Source organism: Carassius gibelio, chromosome A7 (assembly GCF_023724105.1).
Source record: "Carassius gibelio isolate Cgi1373 ecotype wild population from Czech Republic chromosome A7, carGib1.2-hapl.c, whole genome shotgun sequence".
NCBI lineage: Eukaryota > Metazoa > Chordata > Actinopteri > Cypriniformes > Cyprinidae > Carassius > Carassius gibelio.
Genome location: NC_068377.1, coordinates 2,912,276 through 2,938,475, shown reverse-complemented (window position 1 = coordinate 2,938,475; position 26,200 = coordinate 2,912,276). Strand labels below are relative to the sequence as shown.

The window sequence follows — 26,200 nt, the reverse complement described above, 5'->3', positions numbered from 1 at the left end:
TCAGTGGCGGAAACGGGCTTCCATAATTATGAGATGTACAGGCACCAAGTTTTTAACCCCAGTGTGCGGTGCACGTCATTCTGATCACACAGGCGTTCCTGTGGAGAGTTTGCGTCTGCGGTTTGCTCTGCTGCAGTCGCTCAACAGCACGCTGGAGAGCTTCTTCCTGCCGTTAGTCGAGCTGAGGCTGACACAAACCTATCAAAACAGCATCGCAGCGCTTCTGTGCGAGGCCAAAGGTCAGTCATCGCATGTACAGGGACACTGGTCTTGGTCAGGATTGTTTCTTTATTAGCTAGATAGAAGAATACTTAAAAAGTACCATGTTTTTTTGGATTGGCTGTGGAATATATAGATTATTTTCAATATATTGAATATTTGTGATCTGTATTATTTTCTTGGCAGTATGAAATGAAGCAGCATTGTGTATATTGTAATGATTTAAAAGCTCTTTTTTATTTGGCCATTAAGTTTCCCAAGTTTTGTCCTTGTGTGGCATTTTTTGTTCTCCAATACCACGGTGATATCAAATTATTCATTGAAGTGCTTTGGAGAACCGTCTTTGTCAATGTTAAATGTTAATGTACCACAGTATAGTATTAAAAGAATATTAAGTGAATATATTCCCTTATGAAAATAAGTAAACTTTTTAAAATAGTATTTATTACAGAAATAGTACACTTCACTTAAGTGTGAACTGAATGTAATGATTTCAGACATTTCATTGCATGTTCAGAAGGTTTTGTTATATTTATATTAAATGCAGTTAGCTGAACTTTAGAGTGTTTTGACTTAAGTACATTTTCCTAATTATATTGTCTTTGAAATATGGTTAAGTTAAAGCTGAATGTACTGACAGGCATTTATGATAAACTAAAATATACTTCAGTGTCGTTTCTATTGAAACTTGTATGGTCATGTATTTGTTATTACATATAACATTGAAAAATTTTAATATATTAACTTGATTAAATGTATTATCAAATAACTATACATTTAAAATTATGATCAAGCATTTTAAACTTTTTTCATGTTAGTCGACACATTAAAATTAGTCTACCTCTTTAAAACATGACAAAAGATTATTAAAATATAATGATTTAAAGTGTACTTCAGAGTAAAACTTTAAATTTGACATTATTAATTAAAAAGTGTTCTTAACTGTGTTAACATAGTCATGAAAGTGTCTTTTATGTCATTAATATTATATGCAAGTAGTTTTTTTTAAAGATTTGAAGTACACTACAGGGTGTGCATTCAGTGCATTTAAGAGCGCTTGTTTTTCACAAGGGTTTTTTTCTCATGATCTCATTTTTGTAGGACTGATTTTTTACGACACCAAAGTGACTTTTATGAACCGGGTGTTGAACGCAAGCGTGCAGCGCACAGCGGATCACGCCGCGCCGGAGATCACGCTCGACCCGCTGGAGATAGTGGGAGGTAAACCAGTGAAGTGTCTCTTACTCAGACGAGGGTCTGTGCTATCAGTTCCTCATTCTTACGATGTGTCCCGCAGGTGAGACGCGTGCAGCAGAGAACACGTACTTCTGCCAGGCGGCGCGTCAGCTGTCCTGCGTCCCCTCGTCTCAGCTGTGTGTGCGGATCGCCAGCGGAGGAGACCCCACCTACGCGTTTAACATCCGCTTCACCGGGGAGGAGGTCCACGGCACCAGTCAGTGTCACACACCGCTTTCATGCACCAAACACTACACTTCCAACATAACAGCTGCTCCTTCTGTGATGTACTGTATTGCATTATTCCTCCTGTCATTTATATAGGTTTTATTAGCATTTTGAAATAGCCTTTCTATTTATGTTTTCATTTTAGTCATTTTGTTATGCAATTTAACATTTACATTTAGCAGATGTCTTTATCCCAAGCCACTTACAAAGGAGGACAATGGAAGCAATCAAAATCAACAAGAGAGCAGTGATATGCAAGTGCTTTAACAAGTCTCAGTTAGCTTAATGCTGTACACAGAGCAAAGTAAAAAAAAATTATAATCATATAATAAAAAGAAAACAGATGGAATGGAAAAAGAAAAGAGCAAGCTAGTGTTCGAGGCCTTTTTTGATTTTGTTAATTGTATAATAAATACAAAGAAAACAAATACATATATTGATTAAAGATTAGAGAAGCAAGTGTTCGTTTCTGTTTTGTTTCTCAGGCGGCTCATTCAGGCATTTCTTGTGGCAAGTGTGTAAGGAGCTGCAGAGTTCGGCGCTCTCTCTTCTCCTCCCGTGTCCCAGCGCTGCCGCTAATCGCAATAAGGTGCACCTGCATGTTTGATCTGCTGGATTTCCTCCTTCCTTCAAGAGCTACAGGATGATTGCACATGCTCTCAGCTTGACTCGTGTGTGTGTGTGTGTGTGTGTGTGTGTGTGTGTGTGTGTGTGTTGCAGGGGAAGTTCATTCTGACGCCGTGCCCCATCACTTACGCAGAAGAGCAGCTGCTGAACTTCTTCGGCCAGCTGCTGGGGATTGCCATCCGGGCGGATGTGCCTCTGCCTCTGGATCTGCTCGGATCCTTCTGGAAGGGTTTGGTCGGGGAAGCACTCGACCCAGAGTCTGATTTTCGAGAAGCCGACCTGCTCACATACAACTACATCAAGAAGTTTGAGAATGTAAACTATAATTAATATTATACTGCGAATAGCCTCCATTTTCTTGAAGCAAAATGTGATTTTTTTTATTTATTTTACTGGAGCCAATGTAATGTCAATCAAGTTATTGCTTTCATCATTCCAGGATCATAATTTCTACATTTATCACTTTAATACACTTGTTGAAAATGTTTTATTAAAATTTTATTTTGGTGATTAGCTGAAATAACAAAAACTCAAATAAATATGGAAACTGTATAGACTTGTATATAATATATATAAAAACACAAAAAATTAAACTAAATTAAAAAAAAATTTATATAAAACTTAATACAAAAAAATATGAAAAATGTAATAACTGATAGAAATTATATTATAGTTTTTATCTCATTACTGCAGATAATTTAATATTAATGAAAGAAGTGGGCACTTAAGTGACTTAAAGAGAGACACTTTCAGGACTGTTTAACACACTTAAGCACACTTTTAAAAAGTGTAAATAATGTCAAAATAAAATGTAAATAATTGTTTTAATAATTTTTTTATTATGTCTTTTAACAGTTACACTCATGCCGATGTGTTGATTAACATATTAAAGCACATGTAAAGCACTCGATTATAATTTTAAATGTAGTGTGTTATTCAGTGTTACATGTAAAGTTAATATATTTGTAATGATGAAGTTGCAATTTATTACATTTAAAATATAAGATTCAATAGAAAAGCTTTAAAGTGTATTTTAGTTAGTCATAAATGCTTGTCAGTACATTCAGCAGTACTTAAATCATATTTCAAAGACGATAGAAGTAATTATGAACTGCATAAAAAGATGTACTTCATTTCTACTTAACTAGGTCAAAAACACTCTAAAGTTCAGCAAATTGCATTTACTATATTAATTATGCAATTGACATTAAATGTCTGAAAGCATTACATTCAGTTCACACTTAAGTATATTATTTCCGTAACAAGTCATCATTTTAAAAATATGCTGAGTGTGTTCTTCATCACCTTCTGCTTTAATGCTGCTCCCGTTGTTTTGTTCTCCTGTCATGTTCACAGCTGGCCGATGAGGCGGAGCTGGAAGCGCTGTGTGCTGAAGTCTCGTCACAGAGCCACATGGGCGAGAGCCCAGATTCACCGAGCCGTCCCTGCTGCACATTCACCTACATCACCATGACCGGAGAGGAAGTAGAGCTGTGCCATGGAGGACGTGACATCACCGTCAGGTAAGGGACGGTTCACCCAAAAATACACATTTCTGTCATCATTTACTTACCCTCAATTTGTAACAAACCTGTATGAGTTTATATCTTCTTTAAACACAAAATATTTGTTTTGAAGAATGTCTGCTGATGGTAGCCATAGTGTAACTGTCCCAGTGAAATTTTTTAAAAGGGCAAAATCACAAAATAATTTAGGGGAGGGCTCCTCAACTGAAAACAACAAAAATCAGTGTAGTGCATCCCAAAGTGTCTAGATAAAATAAAGGCTGTCCACAGATCATTACAGCATGTGCATGGAAAAACCACCTGTAGCATTTATCATTTTATCAAAATAAAGGACAAAACAAATGTTTCTGGTTGAATGAAACTCACTCAGTCCTCAATGATGATAGAAGATGAAAAAATCCAATAGTCCAATAGCATTATAGTAAACTAAAATTAAAAACATAAAAAAATGTTGCTTGAAATAAAGTAAATGGTAACTGAAATAAAAAGGCAACACTTTAACTTGATTTACTGAAATAACAAAAACTGGAAACTGTATAGACTAAAAACAAATGACTAAAAATGACCAAAAACGTAAAAAAAAATGTTAACAAAAATGTTTATGAAATCGAACAAAAAAGAACCGTTTTTATTCTCAAATTACTGCAGATAGTTTAATATTAATTAAATAAGAGGGCACTTAAGTGACCTAAAGAGAGACACTTTCAAGACTGTTTACCACATTTAAGCGCACTTTTAAAAGTAAATAATGTCAAATTTAAAAAAATAAATAAATAAATAATAGTTTTAATAATCTTTTATCATGTTTTTTTACAATTATTTGTATAATGTCATTTGACGGTATCCACTACAGAAGTCTGTTTTTGGGTGAATTATTAGCTGAGGTTCTACTTTATATTAGATTCAAAAATGGATTTATTATTTTCTTCGGTAGGGATGCTTGAATAAAGAAATGTGAGCTGCTTCTTGAATGTGTTGTAAAGTTAAGAGATGCATGTACTTGTGTTTGTTCAGCTGGGAGAATAAGGAGGTGTATGTGCGAGCGGTGCGAGATCTGCGCCTGCGGGAGCTGCAGAATGTGGAGTGTATGTCGGCGGTCCGCGCCGGGCTGGGCTCCATCATACCCCTGCAGCTCCTGACCTTACTGAGCCCCGCTGAGGTGGAGCTGCGCACCTGCGGCCTGCCGGACATCAACCTGGAGTTCCTCAAGGTCAGACAGTGAACGCTTCCTTTCAGAGCTTGACATTTTACAGCTTGCGTTCATCTTTGTTGACTTGCTGCTCGTCCCCCGTGAAAAAGAAGTGCACGTGCATATTCGCGCAAAAATGAAACTTTCCTGTTCATTTACTCAAACCTCGGGCCATCTAAGATGTAAGAGAACAGTGAAGACGATTTTTAGCTGAAACCGTACTCCTTTGTGATCCAAAAAATGATCAAGAGACACAAAATGAATCATTGTGGCTCCCGACGATATATTTAGGTCTTATGAAGCGAAATGATCAGTCTGTGCAAGAAACTGAACATTATTTACAACATTATTACCGTATTTTCCGGACTATAAGTTGCACCTAAGTATAAGTCGCATCAGTCCAAAACTGCTTCATTACGAGGAAAAAAACAAGTAGTTTTTAAGTAGTTAAATATAGTATAAATATAAGTAGTATACCGTTTACAGCCACGAGAGGGTGCTCTGTGTTTTCAGAGTATGCTACAGGAGCACTTTGAGCAGCATAGAGCGCCCTCTCGCGGCTGTAGACGGTATGTTACTTATATTTATACTATATTTATATTTAACTACTTAAAAACGAATTGTTTTTTTCCTTTAGTAACAATATTAAAAATAATGTTCAGTTTCTTGCACAGACTGATTGTTTCGCTTCATAAGACTTCAATATATCATCAGAAGTCAACGGTATTAATTGTGTATTACATGATATGCTTTTTATTTATTTTTTAGCCATTGACTTGAATTACCAAAATCTTTCTTTACTATTCGACTGAAGAAAAATGTTACCTACTAACCAAATTTGTAATTTTTAGGTGAAATATCGCTTTAGTTAAAAGCACTCTTAAGTTCAGCTAATTGCATTTAATGTAAATTTAAGTTTCATTTAATTGCAATTAACATGTGGTTTTCCACAAATGTTCCATTCAGTCGGTACTTTGAGCGAACATCTTCCCTGCATTAATTCTGCGATCAGTTTTCTTTTGTTGATCATTTAGAGGACATTTTTGTGAAATTTCACAAGGATGATCCACGTCCCTCACACGAAGGAGTTGTGTGTCACTCTGAAGCTGTTTATTTTGACTAGTTTCCTAACCGAACCGGTTCTCCTGATCCCGTTCATCCAGGCTCACACCATGTATCAGGTGGGACTGATGGAGACGGACCAGCACATTGAGTTCTTCTGGGCCGCGCTCGAGATGTTCACGCAGGAGGAGCTCAGCAAGTTCATCAAGTTCGCCTGCAACCAGGAGCGAATCCCCTTCACATGCCCCTGTAAAGACGGCGGCCCCGACACGGCTCACGTGCCCCCCTACCCCATGAAGATCGCCCCCCCTGATGGGGCAGTGGGTGAGTGTCAAACCATCATACTGCATATAATAAATAACATTTTTAAATACGTTAAAATGGAAGAAAGTAGCACTGTATTTTGATCAAATAAATGCAGCCTTGGTTGAACATAAGATATTCAAGGGACCGTTCCTCAAAAAATGAAAATGGTTGAAAAGTTGTTCCTAAACCTTTGTCTTGTTTGATTGAAAGAAGTTTGAAGAACTTTGGTAACCAAACTGGTGATGGTAGCCATTGACTTCTATAGTAGGGAAAACAATGCTATGGAAGTCAATAGCTACTGTCACCAGTTTTGTTACGAACCAAGATTCTTCAAAAGAAACTTGTGAAGAGTAAATTGGATTAAATGATGGAAGAATTACATTTTTTTGATTAACTATACTTTTTAGAACTCATAATTGTAAAGTAAAAAAAAATGTATGAAAAAAAAAAAAAAATATATATATATATATATATATATATATATATAATTTTTTTTTTTTTTTACACTTTTTATACAGTATTTTTAGCCTTATTTTAATATTTTTTTATTGTTACTTGATATAATGTGTATATATATATATTTCTTTTTTTTTGGCAATACTGTGTAAATTGACGCTGATAGTAATGGAAACGTTCTGACTGCAGAAAGTGTCATGTGATAGTTTTGAAAACTCTTGTGTTTCATCTGTGTCAGGCTCGGCAGATCTGCGTTACATTCGCGTGGAGACCTGCATGTTCATGGTCAAGCTGCCGCAGTACTCTTCGCTGGACGTGATGCTGGAGAAGCTGCGCTATGCTATCCACTACCGCGAGGATCCTCTCAGCGGTTAAACCTGATTTCTCTGATCCCCGTCGGCCGCGTCTGAGGCGGTCACCACACAACCTTAATCAGCTCTCACTTCTTCTTCTTCAAGAATAGTCATGGAGGAATTTGATCAGCCCGGACCGATTAGCATTCACGGAGACTAGCGTTGGTGTGTGTTTGACGGAGGGCGGCGGGTTTGACAGCGCTGAAGAGTAATCCACAGATTTATAAAGATCTACATGTGCTGTTCTTCAACAAATTTGAAAGAAATGGAACCGTTACTGCTTAAACATTTAATCTCTCTCTCTCTCTCTCTCTCTATCTGTCTCTCGCTCGCTCTTCCTCTCATTTAATCAGTCTTTCATCATTGCATTCCCTGTGTGCCTCAACACCTTCTCTCCATTAGTGACAGTGATTGTTGACGCACATTCATCTACAGAGATGCCGAATTTAGCTTCGCAAAGGACTAAAACGTGCGGCTCAAGGTTATACTTGCATCTTTTAATACACATTTGGGGTGAATCTCACGAAACCAGTCAAGAACATTTCCCACAAAAATTAACCCTTTCTGTGCAGTGAATTTTTTTTTCCCCTTCATTATTTCGTTACCCTAATGCACCTCAGAATTGTTTTGACTTTTCTTGGATTTTCTTTCAATTCTCATTACTTTAAAGCACCTTTTTTGTATCCATTTTTTTTTTTGTTTTCCCTCAATTCTCATTACCCTAATGCACAACAGATTTTTTTTTTTTGCCATTTTCATTAAATTGTCATTACCGCAATGCACTGTATTTATTATTTTTATTTCAACACATTTTTATTTTTTGTATTCACCAATTGTCATTGCCCTAATGCCCCCTTTTTTGTATTTTCCTTATTTTTCTCATTACCTCAATGCAACAAAAAAATTTGGTGTTTTTATTTTATTTTATTTTATTTGCATTTTCACTCAGTTCTCATTACCATAATGCACCTGATTTTATTTATATTTATGTATATTGCATTTTCCCTCAATTAGCCTAATGCACCCATTTTTTTGTTTTCCCTCAATTCTCATTACCACAATACACTGGATATATATAAATATATATATATATATATATATATATATATATATATATTAAAATATATTAAATTAGTTCTCATTACCATAATACACCTGTTTTATTTATTTTTTATTTTTTTGGCACCTAAAGCACCTAGGATTTTTCCTTTTTTCCACTTTTTGCCATTTTTCTATTTCTCATTACCGCAGTACGCCTGATATTGTTGTGTAAATAAGTTTCATCAGAAATGTAATGCCAGAAAATCTCAATGGTCTTAAATTAAGCTTGATTTTCTTTACTCCAGAGTGTGTTCTTGACAGGGTTTGTGAGATTTACCCGTTTAGAGGCTTGAAAGGGTTTACGCTCTCAAAGACTCCAACACTTCAAGGAACTGTTGCAGGTACAGGGAACTACAAGTACGCATGTGATCGAGCATATCTAAGAATTTGAACTATAAATGGCAAGACCGCTTTATGGCACAAATATCTGTCTATATTCTTAAAGGTACATCTGCTGTTCAGGTCTGTAACTGAGGTAAGTCATGTACAGAAACGAGCTATAGTAATATAAAGAGCGCTGAACTGTATTCATTTCATTTCTGAGTGGTTTTGAGTGGAAAAAATTTTGCTGCAAAAAAAAAACAATTTAACTGGAGCGGTGCTAAATTTATGGTTTTGGTTGCCAGCTTCATTTCTTAATGACTCTGCTGCAGTCAACAACGATGTATTGCTTATGAGGGATGATTTTGCTCCCAAAACTAGTGCATGAACATCTCCATTGGAGAACCCAACATTTACAAATCGCTTTAGGGTTTTTTTTCCCCCTCTAGGAACGTCCGTATTTAACCCCCTCCCTCCCAAAGAGAAAAATGTTTATAAAAAGCTATTTTCATTTTGATTTGATTTTTAAATCACATTTTCTGTGTCTACAAAGATACTACTGTTTTGAAATTGAAATCTAAATCATATGTTCTTCATGGGATTTCCTGATCTTTAGGGGTTTGACATTTCTGGTGAACCATTTAATTGCGTTGCGAGTTCTGTAATGTACAGCCATCATTACAAACACACTTGATGCTACCATAGATGTACTTCTCTGAAAAGATCAGCATTTCAGCACTATAATCGGGTTTTGTGGGTGTGTGTGTGTGTGTTATATATTCTTTTTTTTTTTTTGATATGGTCAACATGCTGCTATCAAAGATAGTCCCTTGATTTTTTTTTTTTTTTCTTGCTGCTTCTTTGGAGAAGAGTAGGTGAAGTCTGTGAAAAGACATCCGCACAAAAAGCTGAATGCAGTGAAATATGTGTTGTACATTTACTTGATATTTATTACAATTATTTATGACTGCATTAAGTTTATCCAGTCTTACCTCTGCGCATCTGGAACAAACACTGGTGTGAGAATGAATCTACAGAGGTGTTGAACTTCAGGAGTTTCTGTGTCACCAAAATAAAACATTGATGTATTACAGAACAGTGTCTTTCTCCGGTTTGTGGGCATAGACTTCCTGTTTAATACTTTGATTTGAATCGGACTGTTTTTTGTTTATTAACTCAAGGATTGTTTCAGTGATTCGGTGAATTTCTTCTCCACTTTCATTCGCTTCCAGTTATTTTTAGCTGCTCAGAACGGTCTATTCATTGAAACGCAGAAGTTACAGACAGAACTCATTTTATTTTCATTAAACGACATACAATCAAAAACAATAATTTAACCCTCTGGTGTTGTGCTGCAATTTTAGACAGAAAAAAAAAACATTAAAAAGAAGTTGTGGCCTTGATCTGTAAAAGCAATAAGCGGCAGAGGGTTGAGAGGGAATTAATTAAGCGTGCACATGGCATTTATTCATTAAAATGCATTATGTCATAAAGAATAGTCACATGATCAAGTCTAAATTCAGGGGAAAGCAGAAAACCAAAGAAAGAAAAGACACGGTTATTTAACATTTCTGTATAAGACAAGCATTCCTTGAGCATTATTGGGAAACATTATTGGGAGTCAGGTTTATGACATTAATTCAGATTTGTGTGTGTGTTTAGATTAAGACCCAAAGCTTCAGAGAATAGTTTGAGATTTGGGAAGCATCTCTTAAAAATAAGGTGGTGTCATCTGCTAATGGACTAATAAATATTTCTGGATCCGCTTGACCCTGAAAAGCACTTTCACATACTAATGTTGACAGTTCTTCTGCGCACAAAGAAGAAATAGATCGGGAGAAATCATTTATATTCCGAATGATTGTAAATATAATAAAATTGGCTTCTAGTTGAATGGCGACAGTAAAAATCAATGAACAAGATACCATGAATCTTTTAAAAGCCCTTTAAAAGGCATGTCTTAAATTCCGAAATTGCATTACAAAAAGTCTTCATTAATTAATCATAGATTTTGGGGCCTGAAGGTTTTTTTTTTTTTTTTTTTTTTCAGATAATCTTCAATAATCTTCTTCAGAATTGTCTTTTTAGCATCAGTTGACTTCTGTCAAACCTGTAAATACCCTGAAAGCAGACTGGGATCGTTTGATTGAATCGGAGTCTGATTGTCTTGTATTTAATGTGTGTCAGGTGAATGAGTGTGGACGCTTGTTTGCTGTAGTTTTTAGTCAATATGAGGTTGATACAGGCATAATCCAAGAAAAAAAAAAATATTTAAAACAAATAAATATTGTGTTTTGATCTGTGTGTGTAAAAAAAAAAAAAAACCATAAAAACCACTTTGGTCTATTATCTTTTTTGGATGTTTCAGAGCCCACCAGTGGAGCTTATGTTATGCTTATATTAAACCAGGAATAATCATGTCTCTCAGACATTTGAAAGTGGAAATGTTTGTTAACTGAATAGAATTAGTTTGTAGAAGCACTGGTATCTGAATAAAACAAGTCAGCTACAAGAGTTCCTTGAACAAGCCTTTAATAAGCACATCATTTGTTCAGACGGATGTAATAAGGTCTTGCTTTCACAGGAGTTCATTAAAACCAAGCCAAATGCAGCTCTTCCAAAGTCATTTACAGGAACTCCATGGCACTGATATTTATTATTATTATTATTATTATTATTATTGTGTTATCCATTACCATTGCACTTATAAGAGGGAATGTCGTGATCCAAAAAGTCCTGAAGGTCCTAAAACATCTTCTGATTCAGCTGTCATTGACTTCTATTAATATGATCAAATTTCTTTGATAGCTATTTATAGATCTGGCTTTCATTTGGTGAGGAACTGATAACAAAGGAGTCCTATTTTACAGTTTCAAATGAATAATACTGAAGGAGTTCACTTTACAGGAAGGTTTTAGGAGTGAATTATGCTGGTACACCTGTAAAACGCTACAGACAACAAGACATCATCACAAGCAGCTGGGATAACAGATTCGTTCGTCTCATTAAACTGGTCACCGTTAATAAGTTTTACTAATATTTTATGAGAATGCATGGTTTTGTGCGATAAAAAATATCCTCTATAAAGCCTGACGCGCAGCAGCAAGAGCAGCGAAACGGATGAAAGCCTCATCCAAAGCATCCAAAATCCTCAATATCTGGAAAATAATTTTAGCATTTTATACTGTACATTTCTTCTTCTGTGCATCAGTCTGGTGAAATGCAACACAAAATCAGGTCATGTGCATCACGTTACAAGCCTCAGTCAGTCACTCTTCATTTCATTTGTCAGATATATTAGTCTTTGATATTATTATTTCTCATATATTCATGTAGCGTAGTGGTAATATACACTGCTGTGTTGTAGTTATTATTCCAGGTAGATGTCTTCCGTTGGACACGAGACCTCCACAAACTCTTTATAGTACAAATGGAAAGCTTTCCTGTTAAAGAAGACAGAGAATACACTAATAAGTGTAACTTCATTCAAATGAAGTTTGTAAACAAACATTAATGTTGGCTTGACAAAGCCTTGGAAAATAACTTAAAAAATAGTAAAAAAATTATATTTTGAATACTTCACTCAATAAAATGCTATTAAAACGTTGCCTTAACATATAAACAAGTTGCTAATATGTTTTAGCACATTGGTAGTATGTATTAGCATATCACTTGCAAGATGTGACGTGTTTAAATTGTCTCTAGCTTGCTAACAGTTTAACACATTGCAAGCACGATTTTAGCAGGTGTTAGCAGGATTTAAAACATTGATGCCATATTTTGACATATTGCTAGCATGATTTGACGTTTCAACACATTTCTAGCATGTTTTAACGCTCCTAGCATATGATTTAGCATTTTAAAATTAAGATTTAACACTGTTAACAAGATTTAACGTTGTTTATTATGTTGCTAGCTTGTTTTAACATGTTGCTAGCATGATTGAACGTTATAGCATGTTGCTAGCATAGTTTTGTATGTTGATAGCATGTTCTAACATGTTGCTAGTATGATTTCACATGTTGTGAGCATGATTAAGCATGTTGCTAGCATGATTTAGCATGTTTTAACATACTGCTAACATAGTTTAATGTTGCTTGAATGATTTCACACATTGCTAACATTTTAACATGTTGTTAACATGATATTACACATTGCTAGCATGTTTTAACATGTTGTGAGCCTGATTTAAAAAAAATTTAGCATGTGGCTTGCATGATTTCACACAATGCTAGCATGATTTACCATGTTCCTAACATTTTAACATTACTTGCATAGTTTAACATGGTGTTAACATTAATTCACACATTGCTAGCATGTTTTTGGCATGTTGCTAACATGATTTAGCATGTTGCAACACTGAAATCATGTTTTAAAATAAACTCTGTAGGCCTATGTGTTATTGTACGAAATTTGTGACCCCCTCAGTTAAAGTCTATGGGACTTTTCAGTAGTTTTGATTGTTTGTTAAATGATCGGTTGTAGCTTGAAAACTCAAGTAAATTTAGTCTCGGAAGAAGAAGCAGCAGCTGAAGTAACAGACCAGCATCATCTTTGTCAAGCCAACATGAGACTCGGACTGACCTGACGGACTCTGCGAGCGGTTTAGTGGAGCTCTCTGACACAAAGACATGACAGGCGAACCTCTCATCAGCTGGGTGTTTGGTGATGAAGCCAAAATACCTGTGCAGAGATGTATTTTCAGCATCATTACTCCAGTCTTCAGTTTCACATGATCTTCAGAAATCATTCTAATATACTGATTTGCTAATAAAAAAAAACAATTCTGATCCTCATCAATGATGAAAACAGTCTTGCTGATGAATATTTTTATGGAAACCGTGATAAATTTTCTTTCTAAAAACAACCTTACTGACCCCAAACCTTTGAAATGTGGTGTATATGTGAATGAATAATAATAAAAACCATCATCATCGTCACTGAAAATGGAAAGGTTGCCAGTAAACGCTCGACTTACTTCTTGTTTCTGGGATGGTAGCCACAGAATGAGACATTTTTTAAGTGGAAGAAGTGACTGTATTGGCTGCTCTGTGGAAACACATTCATAACACAATTAGAGTCCACAAACACCTGCACCTCCAGGGTTCCCACACGTTTACAACAATAAACTACCGATTCCCACTTTTCTAGTTTTTCATGATTACTGGATACATTCAGAACATTTTTAAAAGTTATTATTAACATGCTTGCGACATACTAGTATATTACATATTAGTAACTTGTTATCAATGCTAGAAACTTGTCACTTGTCAATCATGTTAGCAACTTGTTAATGGTATGCTAATCTTGCTAGCAAAATGTTAATCATATTAGAAACATACTATCGACATGTTAGTAACTTGTTAATAATGCTAGAATCATGCTAGTCACTTGTTAATCATGTTAACAATGTTAGTAACATAATAATAATGCTAGCAACAGGCTAGTAACATGCTAATCATGCTAGAAACATGCTTGCAACATGCTAGTAACATGTTAATAATGCTAGTGACATTCTAGTCAGTTGCTAATCATCTTTGTAGCATGTTAATCATGCTAGCAAAATGCTAATCAGGCTAAAAACATGCTAATCATGCTATAAACATGTTATCTAATCTATCTAAATTTTCTAACTGTAGACTTTACAACTGCTTTTACAACTGCTTTAAACTTTAAGGCTAGACTTTTTCAAGCCAACCTAAAGTTTGTTTTGACAAACTTTTTTAACTAGTTTTAAAGGTTATTTTTTTTCTAGACCAGTTCATGTATCATGTTTGTAGATTTCATTATTCAGCTAAATATTCGACAAATAACCAACAGTATTATTCTTCATTCCTTGCTTGAAATTCTTGATTTTCAAGTTGCAAGTCTTTAAAATGTAAATACAGCATGGAGAGGAGATGCTCGATGCAGAGCTGTGTTTGAAGGCAATCAGAAAACAAACATTGTTAATGCAGGAGATGGCTTTTACCATGCTGAAGTCATCCTGCACCGTGAGTTTCAGTCCCTTCACGTTGATCTCCAGGACACAGGACGAGGGAGGATTGTACAGTACAGTCAGTCTCCTGTTCATCGCAATCTGAACTCAATCATAAACAACCGATATCAGTCTAATCAAGGATCGATGAAGACCATCACTTGCTCTATGATCAAGATTTGTGTATTTGAATCACCGCTTAAATGTGCGCCCATTTGGGTTACACATTTAAACAAATTAATAAACCTACTGTGATGCATATTTGTTAGTCAGGCATAAATAGTTACAATTTCAGTACTAAAACAACGAGAACAAAACATAATGGCCTGATTTATTATTAATCATTTGCATTTTCTTTGTTTTACTTAAACGGCAATTTTTGGCATTTTGAAATAATTTAGAATTTTATTTAAGATCATATTTATTCAAATAGCTTAGAATCAGCATAAACCTGTTAAAGGGTAAGGACATGGTTAAAATTATGAGCAATATTAAAATGCATGAGATCATGTGATCAGATGAGAAATCGGATTTATTGATGATACACATACAAACCTAATTTTAATATTAAAACACATTCATTTTATTAACACTAGTACAGAAATCTGTTTAAATATGCATCACATTCAGTCTGATTACAGTATGTTAAAACCGTTAAATATAAGTGGATGGAAATGTAATATGCAATTCAAATTTATAAACCTTTAATTTAAACCTAAATATAATTGTGTGTGTGTGTGTGTACATTGTTTTCATGTAATTAAAATTTTAAACAAAGAATAAAAGTTTGCTAGCTGCATGCAAGTTTCGCATAAAAATGCAAGAATTATTACTATTATTATCATTATTTTACTTACAGTGAAATGTAATGTAAATCTTCAACAAACCTTTTGCATAGCTGCACACAAAACATCATTGCCTTTGTGATTCAGCACTTGAACCGAGCCGAGAAATTTCATGCTATATTTCTCCATCCATTCAGTACTTTTCACTAATGAGAAAAAGACATAAAGACCACTCAAACAGGATTTAAGTTATCAAAGCCAAAACACATTTGCTTCTACGTTATGAAATCAATACAACTTCAGCCGTAAAGCAGCTCTAAAAATATAAAAGGTTAGTCCATTAATGTTGTTTCAGTTTAGTTCAATAACAGTGTAAATGTTGCATTCGTTATGAGCCAAACTCATAATGCAACTCTAAAGAAGACAATACTGTCGTTATTGTCATCTGAGAAACTCCAGTGTTTTACAAAGTCAAATCATTTCATCTGAATCTCCAGCTCTTACCGTTTGAAGTGAGCTCTTGCTCCTTGAAGACCTCAGAGGCGTAATAAGCGGGAAAGATGCCGCGTGCGCCGCTTCTCATGTTGTAGCCCTCGTACCAGTGATCCTCGTCCTGCAGCTCCACCAGCAGAGGGTCGTTGACCTCCAGCTCCAGCTCGTCATCATGACGAGGGACAAACCTGCCCAAAACACTTCGCTTGTCTATCTGGTTTCATCTGTGACGGTGAGATCTGTGTCTCGTCTGTGTCCCAGTGACGTACCACTCAGCAAGACACTAAACGTGTTTGCATTAACACTGCACACTTAGAACATTTCCACCTTTAAAGAATTGTCGTTTGATCTTTCAGACATCAAATTAAAAGGAGTGACATCATTAAAAATCATATAAACATAAGGTAAATTTAACTTATGATCACTGACCAGACATTCCCCCTATGTCTATGTATCTTTAAGTATATTTATTTCTTATAGCATGTGAACTTACAGGCTGTTGATTCATTCAGGACATTATCATTTAAATATATGAATGCATTTAACAGTAACAGGTGTGTTTCAGTCTGCTTTACCTGTAGACGGCTCTGTGCGTCTGTTCTCTCTCTTCTCCGTTAATTATGCAGGAAAACAAGCCAAAGGATTCTGTACCTAAAGACATCAGCAAACAGTGCGTTTCAGACGATTAATGCAGTGCATGCTAATTATGGCCATATCCTGGTCTACTCTTACCCATAATTACTGACATTTTAATAATGAACTTTTATTAAATTGATGTGAACATGTATAAGTTTCATGGTTTTAATTCATTAGACTTGCTTTTTGATTAATAAACTTTAATTTAACTATTAAAAAGGAATGAAAAAAAAAAAAGAATCTAGAAAAATTCAAACAGAAAATAATGGAATTCAGAAAAAAAAAAAAAAAAAAAAACGGAATTTAGGAAGAAATCAAACGGATTTCAGCAGCTAGAGATTCATCTTGGTGGATGTTGAAATCTCCAAACATAACTAGGGGAGTACCATCCTCAGGAAGTCCTCTAATTCATCCAAACAGTTACCCAGTGGTCCTGGGGGTTGATAGACAACTACAAAATGAATTTTAAGAGGGTGTGTAACAGTAACTGAATGAGATTCAAAGCAGCTGTTAATACCCAAAGATGGTAAAGGATTAAATTGATTTAAAAAAAAATCACTATTTAGAGCTCATATACTTCTTGTTTTGTTTTTGTACTGTAGATTATTTTGGGGAATGCAGTGGCCCCTTGATTCAAAACGCTCCTGACATCCAGTAAATCCAGGGACTACTAAAACAAACTGTGATCTTCCACGTCACATCACGACTGCAACCAGAGCACTGCTCTTCTGGAACAATCATGCACATTCATCACCATTCAGCGTCAGCAGAGCGTGCAGAAAACCTTTCCAAATGCAGTAAGAGATTTCATCGAAAACACAGAGTTTGGAATAATCACGTTTTTGAAAGAAGTCTCCAGTTCACCAGGGCTGCATTTATTTGATCAAAAATACAGTAAAAATATTACTTTGTAATATATTATTACAATTTAAAATAGACTTCTATGTTCCATTCCTCCAGTCTTCAGTGTCACATGATCTTCAGAAATATTTCTAATGTGTTTATTTGCTGCTCAAGTATTATCAATTATTATTGGTGCTCAAATATTAATAATGATTCTGTTAACACTTAATTTTAAAGTGTCCTTGTTAAATATGTTACATGTATTACAAGTTACGCAGAATGATTTCTGAAGATCATGTGACACTAGGTAGTGAAAATTCAGCAGTGCATCACAGGAATAAATTACATCTGGACCGATTTTCACTTAGAAATCAGCTATTTGAAATTGTAATAATATTTCACATTTTTACTGTATTTTTGATCAAATAAATGCAGCCCTGGTGAGCAGAAGAGTCTTATTTCAAACACACACACACATAAACTTTTGACTGGTAGTGTACACATGATAAAAGTATATAACATGTCACTTACTGGAGGAGCGTGAGCAGCCGTTCATGAAAACATTAAGGAATTTCCGAGAAAACTGCATGTCGGCTTCAGGTGTGGAGTCCTCTGACAGACTCTGTTTGATCCCGCTTTGTCTTCCTTCATCCTCCTCATCCTCTTTCTCAAGAGCCGACTCGTATGGAGAGGAGACACAGTTATCGTAGACGGTGGCCGAGTCGCTGTCATCACTGTATCCGTGATAACACTCTTTCAAGCTGACCAGCTCCAGCTGATCGTGCTCGTCCACCACCAGCGTGTATTTGACCGAATCGTACGAAAGTCCGCTGGCGTCCGAGTTGCTCATGGAAGTCTGCAGCGTTCCCGACAAACCCTCTCCAGCACCGCAGTCTCTGTAACACAGATCTTCAGCTCCAGCTGCTTCTTCTTCTTCACTGTCAGGCTCCACAGCAGCCAAAGCCTCCACACAGGAGGAATAGGACGGCGGCTGCAGATCCTGTTCGCTGTACGGAGGGGGAGCTTCGTTGTCAGAGCTGTCTGCGATCACTTGGGAGAGCGCTGGTGTTATCTCCTGCTCCGGAGCCTCAGTGCAGCGCTGTATGGGCGTCAGAAAGATCTCCTCTGTAGGCTCAAGCCGGACGTCTGTGTGATAACGGATGCGCTCGCAGTGGCCCGCTTCTCTGTGCACGTCTCTGGCTTTGTAAGGTGGAGCAGGAGCTTGAGTGTGTTTGGAGGGGCAACTGTTGGGTTTGTCGGTCGAGGTGCCGCAGTCTTTCATTTGAGTCCGACTCTGTCCCGGCTGGTGCTTCTCCTCGTCGCTCAGACACGTGTGTTCACGAGAAGGCGCCAGCTCACCTGGTTACAGAAGGATCATGCACCAAGAAGTCAATGCACTCACACAAACACAAACATAACATAAATATGGCAGTGCATTCGAGTTATTCTGTAAAAATGAAGTTTTGAGATCAGTGGGAATGATATATAGTAACATGTAGAGTAATAAAACTAAAATGGTTTGTTTTGTTCTTTGAAACCCATTGTTTGGCTTGACTGCGCATGCAAATGTGTTTTTGTAGATGACTCGACTAAATCAAATTCACATGAGCGCAGTTGGCAGCAAAACATGACTGGCCTTTTGTCATTGAGACAACAGAGCAAGCAAAGTTTGGCACACGGTCAGTTAGCTGCTAATCTACAAATCTGACAAAATAAATGCAACAACAAAGTATTCACGTTGTACCAAAAATGCAACTTAATCATACTGGGGAAAAATGCACTTAATCATACTGATTGTGAAATTATGAAAATATCTCATTCAAATTGTAACATAATTGCAGATAAAATCATGTCAATGAAATAAAAGGTCACTTAAGTGACTTTAAAGGACTCCACTTTCATGACTGTTTCCCTTTAAAAGAGTTCACTGTCAAGTGAAATGTTTATGTAAGTATGTCTAAAATGGATGTTTATACAATCTTTTGTTGTGCTTTAAATAATTATTATTTTGATCTGTTGTCTAACATACTAAGCACATGTAAAGTACCTGATTATATTTAAAATGTAGTGTGTTATTTTATTTGGCATGTAATGTATTTTAAATATACTAAAATTGCAAATCTGTATAATTACAGTTATATTTAAATTAATTGCATATTGTAACAATTAAGTATATGGCTGTGTACCTTTACCATAAACATACATTCAGCAGTACTTAAGCCATATTTCAAAAGACAATAGAATCGTGAAATTACATATGAAGATGTACTTAAGTCCTACTTAAGTGGGTAAAAAAAACACTCTTGCTTTTATTATATGTGAAATTACATATAAAGATGTACTTAAGTCCTGCTTAAGTGGGTAAAAAAACATTCTTGTTTTTATTATATGTGAAATTACATATGAAGATGTGCTTAAGTCCTACTTAAGTGGGTAAAAAAACACTTGCTTTTATTATATGTGAAATTACATATGAAGATGTGCTTAAGTCCTACTTAAGTGGGTAAAAAAACACTCTTGCTTCTATTATATGTGAAATTACATATGAAGATGTGCTTAAGTCCTACTTAAGTGGGTAAAAAAACACTCTTGCTTTTATTATATGTGAAATTACATATGAAGATGTACTTAAGTCTTACTTAAGTGGGTAAAAAACCATCTTGCTTTTATTATATATGTAAACTACAGTACATTTTCATTTAATTGTAATTACTGTGCAATTAAAATACACTGCATTTTAAGGTGTCCTTGTTACAGTGTAATTATTCATTTAAGTACTGAGTAATACTAATAAACTACATGTGCTTTCTATATGGTTAGGTTTAGGGCTAGGGTTTAGCTTAGGGTTACTTGCTGTTGTTATAATAGCAAGTATATGTAACCTGTAACAAGGACACCTTAAAATAAAGTGTTACCAACTTTACATTCAATTCACACTTAAGTATATTCTTTTAAAGTATGTTATATCCAATATATGCACTCTTTTCTGATTCTAAGTAGAGAACACAAGTCATGCAGACTTCCCAAATAAGACTTAACAAGCACTCACACGTAAACGGAGATTGCTCCACTCACCTGACTTAAGCGGTGGCAAGGTCTGGGAGATTTTCTGCTGCCAGCTGTACTTCTTCGCAAACGAGTTGTTGTTTAAAGTGTCCTGTTGATGGGATGCAACAGACAGGCTATAGCATACTAATATAGAGCTTCTGCAGTATAGAGCATGCAAACTGCATAAATAACCTCGGGAACAGCCAGATGCACTGCGTCCAGTATCCCACAATGCAATCCTGTCTAACTTCAATTAACCGGAAGTATTATAAATCTTTTCTTTATGCATTATTTGATCAGACCCGAGGGTCAAGGTCGTCCTGGGTAGCTTGGCCAGTTTTAGCACTTAAAGCAGTCACATATTTTCTCAGGGTAACAGAATAAGCAACTTTGACTGCGGTGTCAAAACAGGCCTTATTTCTGCACTGAATGAATTCTGGGAGCGACGTGTGAGAGGTGAACGTGTCTCTTTCAGCGTTTCAGCTCGCACTGGCCTCGACTCACAGCGTTCATTCAAACACATAATGACAACCAAATATCAAGCCCCTGAATAACAATGACACGCTCGTACTTTATTGTGCAGTGGGGCCCAAACCATGAACAAGTTACAATACAGGACTGTGTTCTAGATATAACAAAACCACTGCTAATGTTTCCTGTATTTTCTTTCAAACAAAAGCCATTAAAGGGAACGCAAACTGCAGTTTGTAACCTAAATTTAGAAATTGTGTTGTGCATGTGTTACGACTACATTTTGTGGGAAAAAATAGGACATTTATTTAAGTATGATTTTTCAGTACTCTTTCAAAAATTTAGGGTAGTTCAATTTTACAGTTTGAAATGCCCTTCATTTGAAGCATAACACTTTAAATAATTTTGCATGCCTTATGTGTATATGTTTATTATTACACAAAATGGGTGTTACGTACTCTGTTATAAAATGCAGACCAGACAGAAAACATTAATAAGCAGATTCTTGATAAATACTGTCACTCACAGATCATTTGAAGTCATTTTAAGTTCTCTACGAACAAGAAATGACAACATCCTTATCCTTAGTATCAAATGTGTACTTGTAGTGTACTTCAAAAGACATAAAGTTGTACTTGTAGGTAATATAAGATACACTTACATGTAATCTTTAAAAGTATATTATTTACATAATAAGTGCTCTTTTTTTCAAGTGCAAATTAAGTCATTAAATCCAGGTTGACCGATTCAGGACTTTTTGCTAGCTCGATTGATGAGCATTATTGCATTTACATGGTATAACACCATTATATCACTCAATAATATTTAGTATGCACTGTCAATTATTTTATTTTCTGAAATGTTAGGAAGCACTGAGAAATCAGAGAAAACGCACCTGCAGTATTTCTAGTGTTTCATATTGTTATCTCATTACCTGAGTCCGCGGCACCTGTGGGAATAAGTTGAGAGTGGTGGGTCTTTTGGGACGGTAGGCATCCATGCTGACAGGAACGGCAGAATCCATCGACGCTTTGCCGTCGTGTCGACAAGCCACTCTTTGGCTCCTATCAGCAGCATCAGTGAGATGTGAGGGATGTGTCTCTGCCTGGATCTGACCCGCTGCGCCTGCCTCCACCTTCTCCAGGCCACTATTGTGTGTCTGGATCACATGATCCTGCAGGGATTGGAAAGATCGGCCGTCAGTCACAGAAGAGAGTGCATGAGAAAATAAGAGAGGGGAGATGACATCAGACTAGGGCTTTTTCAGAGAACAAGAGACGGGAAGGGGTTTGGTACAAAGACTATTCATATGGGTGTTTACTCACTGCATTACAATGAGACTCATTAACACTAGAGCTCGGCCTGCTCTCTGTGCACAAGTTTGCCAGATTTGTACAGATTTAGATTTAGATCGAACTGTAAGATCCTCTGGAGTGGATTTATGAAAACAACTAAATAATAATGTACTGATTTCATCAGTTAATTACGTATGTTAGTGTAACTTGCCAATAACTGACATCATTTCAATGGCCTGGAAAACATAACTTTAGTGCCATAAATGTATGCATTTCTGCATCACAAGGAATAAATTACATTTTAAGTTACATTTAAATAGAAAACTGTTCCTTTAAATCGTAGTAATGTAATAATACTGTCTTTGTGAGCATAGGAGACTTTAGAATAGTATAATATTACTGAAACCAAACCCTGTAACAGTTGTCTGTGCAGAGTTATAGCTGGAAAAACAAACAATGACAGACAAATCCACAAAAAAATAAATAAAAAACCTTCCATTTGAGAACAGTGAGAAAACAATAATGACGTGCATCTCATTCCATGTAATTAAAAGTATATTGTTATTTTAATTGTAGTAGTAATGCAAATAACATTATGTGTTACTTTAGTATTTTTAACTACTATTGACGGATAAATTAACAAACATGCATTGCATGGTAGGGTTATATAGCTAATAACCATTAAGGTATTATTTTTTATATAATCGATCTGAAATGCACCATCACACAATTTTGCTATTTTACATATGGTCCTACATTCCATTATGTTTTCATTTATTATGTGTTTCCTGACATAATCTTTTCTTCTTTAATACTCTGTTGACTGTCTAACTAGACGCCATTCATGATGAGACTGAGCCACTCGCTGGGCTCCACCTAGAGGTTTGATGACGTACTGCACAGGCATGTCACTTCCGGAACAAAGAATTGGTAAACAAGGTTGTTTTTTTTTTTTTTTTTTTTTTTTTTTAGATTCAAAATATTCTCTGGGAATATGAATAAAAATAACAATAAGTATTAATAACAGCAGCAAGATGAGATTCCAGTGTTTGTTAGATGATGCTCAGTAATACTCACTATGTTAAGATCTATGTTAAGCAAGATCTTTTCTCACCTTGATGTCAGAGTCATTGCGCCTGGGCCTCATTACAAACTCATCAGCGATTTCTGTGATTTCAGACAGGTCCTCATCTTCAAACCCATCCAAACCTATGTCCTGGGTCAACCTAGAAGAACCGAAGCATTTATTGATAAAGGGGGCGCAAGTGAGCTGTTTCTTCGTTTTTAAATCAAAGAAGTTCGTTTTGTTGTACTGAATGAGCACTTGTAGTGTACTTCAAATCTTAAAAGTGTACAAAAAAAAAAAAAAAAAAAGGAGAAAAAAAATAAAACCTGTGTGCCAGGAAATATAATTTTAAAATGTTATTAAATTAAAGTCCACTTAAGTGACTTAAAGAGAGACACTTTTATGACTGTTTAACACACTTAAGTAAACTTTTAAAAAGTAATAACATCTAATTAAAGGTTATCATTTAAAGTACATTTTAAATCATCCTGTTTTAATAACCTTATGCTATTTTGATGTGTTGACTAACATAATAAATCACATGTAAAGAATTATAATTATAACTGTAGTGTGTTATTCAATATTACAACTTTGTTAATATATTTTAAAAACAATAAAGCATTAAATTGAAACATCGTTACAAATCTGTGATATGCAAATATTTAAATACATGACATTATTTATTATATATATGACATTTAAGTACAGTCTAAGTAATAATGATCTTATATAAAGATGTACTTAAGTCTGACTTAAGTGGGTCAGAAATTACTCTTAATTTAATTGCACGTAAATAAAATGTAAACTATAATACATTTTCATTTAATTACAATAATCGTATAGTTAAATGTCCAAAAACATTACATTCATATTCTTTTAAAGTGTATTGCTTCCCAAATAAGTACTTATTTTAAATGTATGCTGAAGGGTACTACTGTTTCACAAGGGTTTTAATAGAATTGTCTTATGTTAAACGTTATTCTTGCTCTGTATTAAGCTACTGAATGAAAAATGTTTCAGTTGCTGCATTTAAAATGTCTTTTTATTTGGCAAATAGAAAGCAAACACTATGTGAGCACCACTAGACGAAGTTATGCCAATGTGATATATCAGTTTATTACAAATCTGTGTTTTTCTTTGTCATCATAAGGTTTGGATTGTAGATTGGTGTGCAAAAATAAGTAAAGCATGTTAGCATAAGGATGAGACAACAAAATGTTAAAAAAACTATTATATAGTGTATATTTTGAGAACATTTCTGAATGCATTTATGGCAGGAAGCAGTGACTTGGCAAACGTCACAGGTCACCTGACAATGACACCATGATGGATGTAGTTCATCCGCATTTTATTCATACACATGCACGCTTATTTTAGTAACAGCTCTCCTCAGATGCAGCCCACACATGATTACAGAAGAACAGCTCGTGTCTCTGTATGAGATAAAAGAGCTCATCGTGTGCAACATGCACATTCTCAGGCCCTTTCAAAATAAAAGTCTTCTGTCTGACATTGCAATTTATAGACTCTGTATTATAAGATGCACTAGTTAAAAAGACAGCAGGTGAAGACAGAATTGTGCACATACAGATTTATATTAAGATCAGTGTATGAACAAACCATTGGCAAAGAACAGGAATTCCATTGCAATACGGAAAATAATATTGCATAAACATTGGCATAACAGACTGTTGCCATGTAACAAAAACAACTATCTGCTATGGATGCTGCATCTGCAGCTCATCAAAACACATTCACTAGCACAGAAACATTTCATATATTCTACTACTAAAAACACAAGCTTGAAGAGTAAAAGAGCCTCATACCATTTCTCCCATTGCTCCTCTGTCCATTCCTCTTTGCCATCACCGTTGGAGTCCATTCTGTGAGCAGTGCAGCATGGGATTGTGTTGACATCTGGTCAGAGCTCAGCGCCTGCCATTCCAGCTGCTCTATTTACACTCACTTTAGACGTAGTTCAAATGACAACAGCACATGCTGCTCCAGCATCATGCATACACTGTAGAACAACAACGTCTTGACGGATGCTGCATTTTCTCACTGTATCTCTCTGCCCTTGCTCATGTGTTCACCTGCATCCTCACTGCGCGAAGAAAAATCAGAGCTTTGCAGAGTCAGCGCTGAGAGAGATGCTGCATGACAGTGTCCTTCTGCGTATACATAATAATAATCATGCAGTCGTGTGATTTACAACATCACCCCTCCTCTCTGCTTCTTGTCTCCAATATCGCCCATCCCCCATCACTCTCTCTCTCTCTCTCTCTCTCTCTCTTGCATCACCGTCTCACCAGTGGATCCTCTGCAGTGAATGGGTGCCGTCAGAATGAGAGTCCAAACAGCTCTATAATCCATAATAACTCTGCATCCAGTGAAAAGAGTTCCATCTCCTATATTTGTTTAAAGCTGTTAAGGCTTGTAAACAGTGCTTGATCTGTGCAGATTTCTCTCCTGATTCAGACCAGACCACTTTTTTCACTGGAGGAAGAGTTATTATGGATTATAGCAATGCTTTGAAGCTAAAAACATCTTCATGATGGATTTGTTTAAGTTTTTCTCCTTTCGAGACATTATCTGCTGGACTGGAGTGATGTGGATTACATGTGGATTATTACGATGTTTTTATCAGCTGTTTGGACTCTCATTCTGGCGGCACCCATTCACTGCAGAGCGTCCATTGGTGATGCAATTCTACAAATCTGATGAAGAAATAAACTCATCTACATCTCGGATGGCTAGAGGGTGAGAACATTGGCAAAATTTCATTTTTTGGCGAACTGTTTCTTTAAAACAACTTATTTTTTATTCTTACTCTCTTATAAAATAAATGTTCTTTATAAGCATTGATGGTTCCAACCTTTGACATCCATGTTCATTTCCATTGCACAAAATGTTTTTAAGATGTGGAAAAAAAGGTTCTTTTGATAATTAAAACGTTCTTGACA

The 26,200-nt window shown here is 35.7% G+C and overlaps 2 protein-coding genes across 5 annotated transcripts in view; one reads left to right on the top strand and one right to left on the bottom strand.

The window, feature by feature from the left end:
• Positions 1-9,720, top strand: part of LOC128016421 (probable E3 ubiquitin-protein ligase HECTD4) — an 89,299-nt gene extending 79,579 nt beyond the window's left edge. For all 4 annotated transcript variants that reach the window (XM_052600911.1, XM_052600910.1, XM_052600909.1 and 1 more), the window contains exons 68-76: positions 93-239; positions 1,321-1,440; positions 1,517-1,672; positions 2,169-2,272; positions 2,404-2,625; positions 3,667-3,833; positions 4,851-5,046; positions 6,189-6,411; positions 7,088-9,720. In XM_052600911.1, coding sequence (XP_052456871.1) covers positions 93-239; positions 1,321-1,440; positions 1,517-1,672; positions 2,169-2,272; positions 2,404-2,625; positions 3,667-3,833; positions 4,851-5,046; positions 6,189-6,411; positions 7,088-7,224 — 1,472 coding nt within the window. In that variant the 3' untranslated portion in view covers positions 7,225-9,720. The remainder of the gene's footprint in view (positions 1-92; positions 240-1,320; positions 1,441-1,516; positions 1,673-2,168; positions 2,273-2,403; positions 2,626-3,666; positions 3,834-4,850; positions 5,047-6,188; positions 6,412-7,087) is intronic.
• A 1,419-nt stretch (positions 9,721-11,139) lies between these two features.
• On the bottom strand, positions 11,140-25,504 carry mapk8ip1b (mitogen-activated protein kinase 8 interacting protein 1b). The gene is made up of 12 exons (XM_052600912.1): positions 25,064-25,504; positions 23,286-23,397; positions 21,811-22,050; positions 20,433-20,514; positions 17,889-18,716; positions 16,454-16,529; positions 15,891-16,066; positions 15,489-15,592; positions 14,596-14,703; positions 13,603-13,673; positions 13,209-13,307; positions 11,140-12,067 (listed from the first exon to the last, which is right to left on the bottom strand). The coding sequence occupies exons 1-12, from the start codon at positions 25,117-25,119 to the stop codon at positions 11,995-11,997; spliced, it is 2,025 nt and encodes a 674-aa protein (XP_052456872.1). The 5' UTR covers positions 25,120-25,504; the 3' UTR covers positions 11,140-11,994.
• Between the last annotated feature and the right edge of the window lie 696 nt (positions 25,505-26,200).

Coding starts and splice junctions, on each gene's coding strand:
- mapk8ip1b (XM_052600912.1), bottom strand. CDS start 25,119: ATGGACTCCAACGGTGATGGCAAAGAGGAATGGACAGAGGAGCAATGG. Junction 16,067..16,453: donor ACGCACAGAGCCGTCTACAG/GTAAAGCAGACT, acceptor TGTTTTGGGCAG/GTTTGTCCCTCGTCATGATG. Junction 12,068..13,208: donor CCGCTCGCAGAGTCCGTCAG/GTCAGTCCGAGT, acceptor CTTCTTTAACAG/GAAAGCTTTCCATTTGTACT.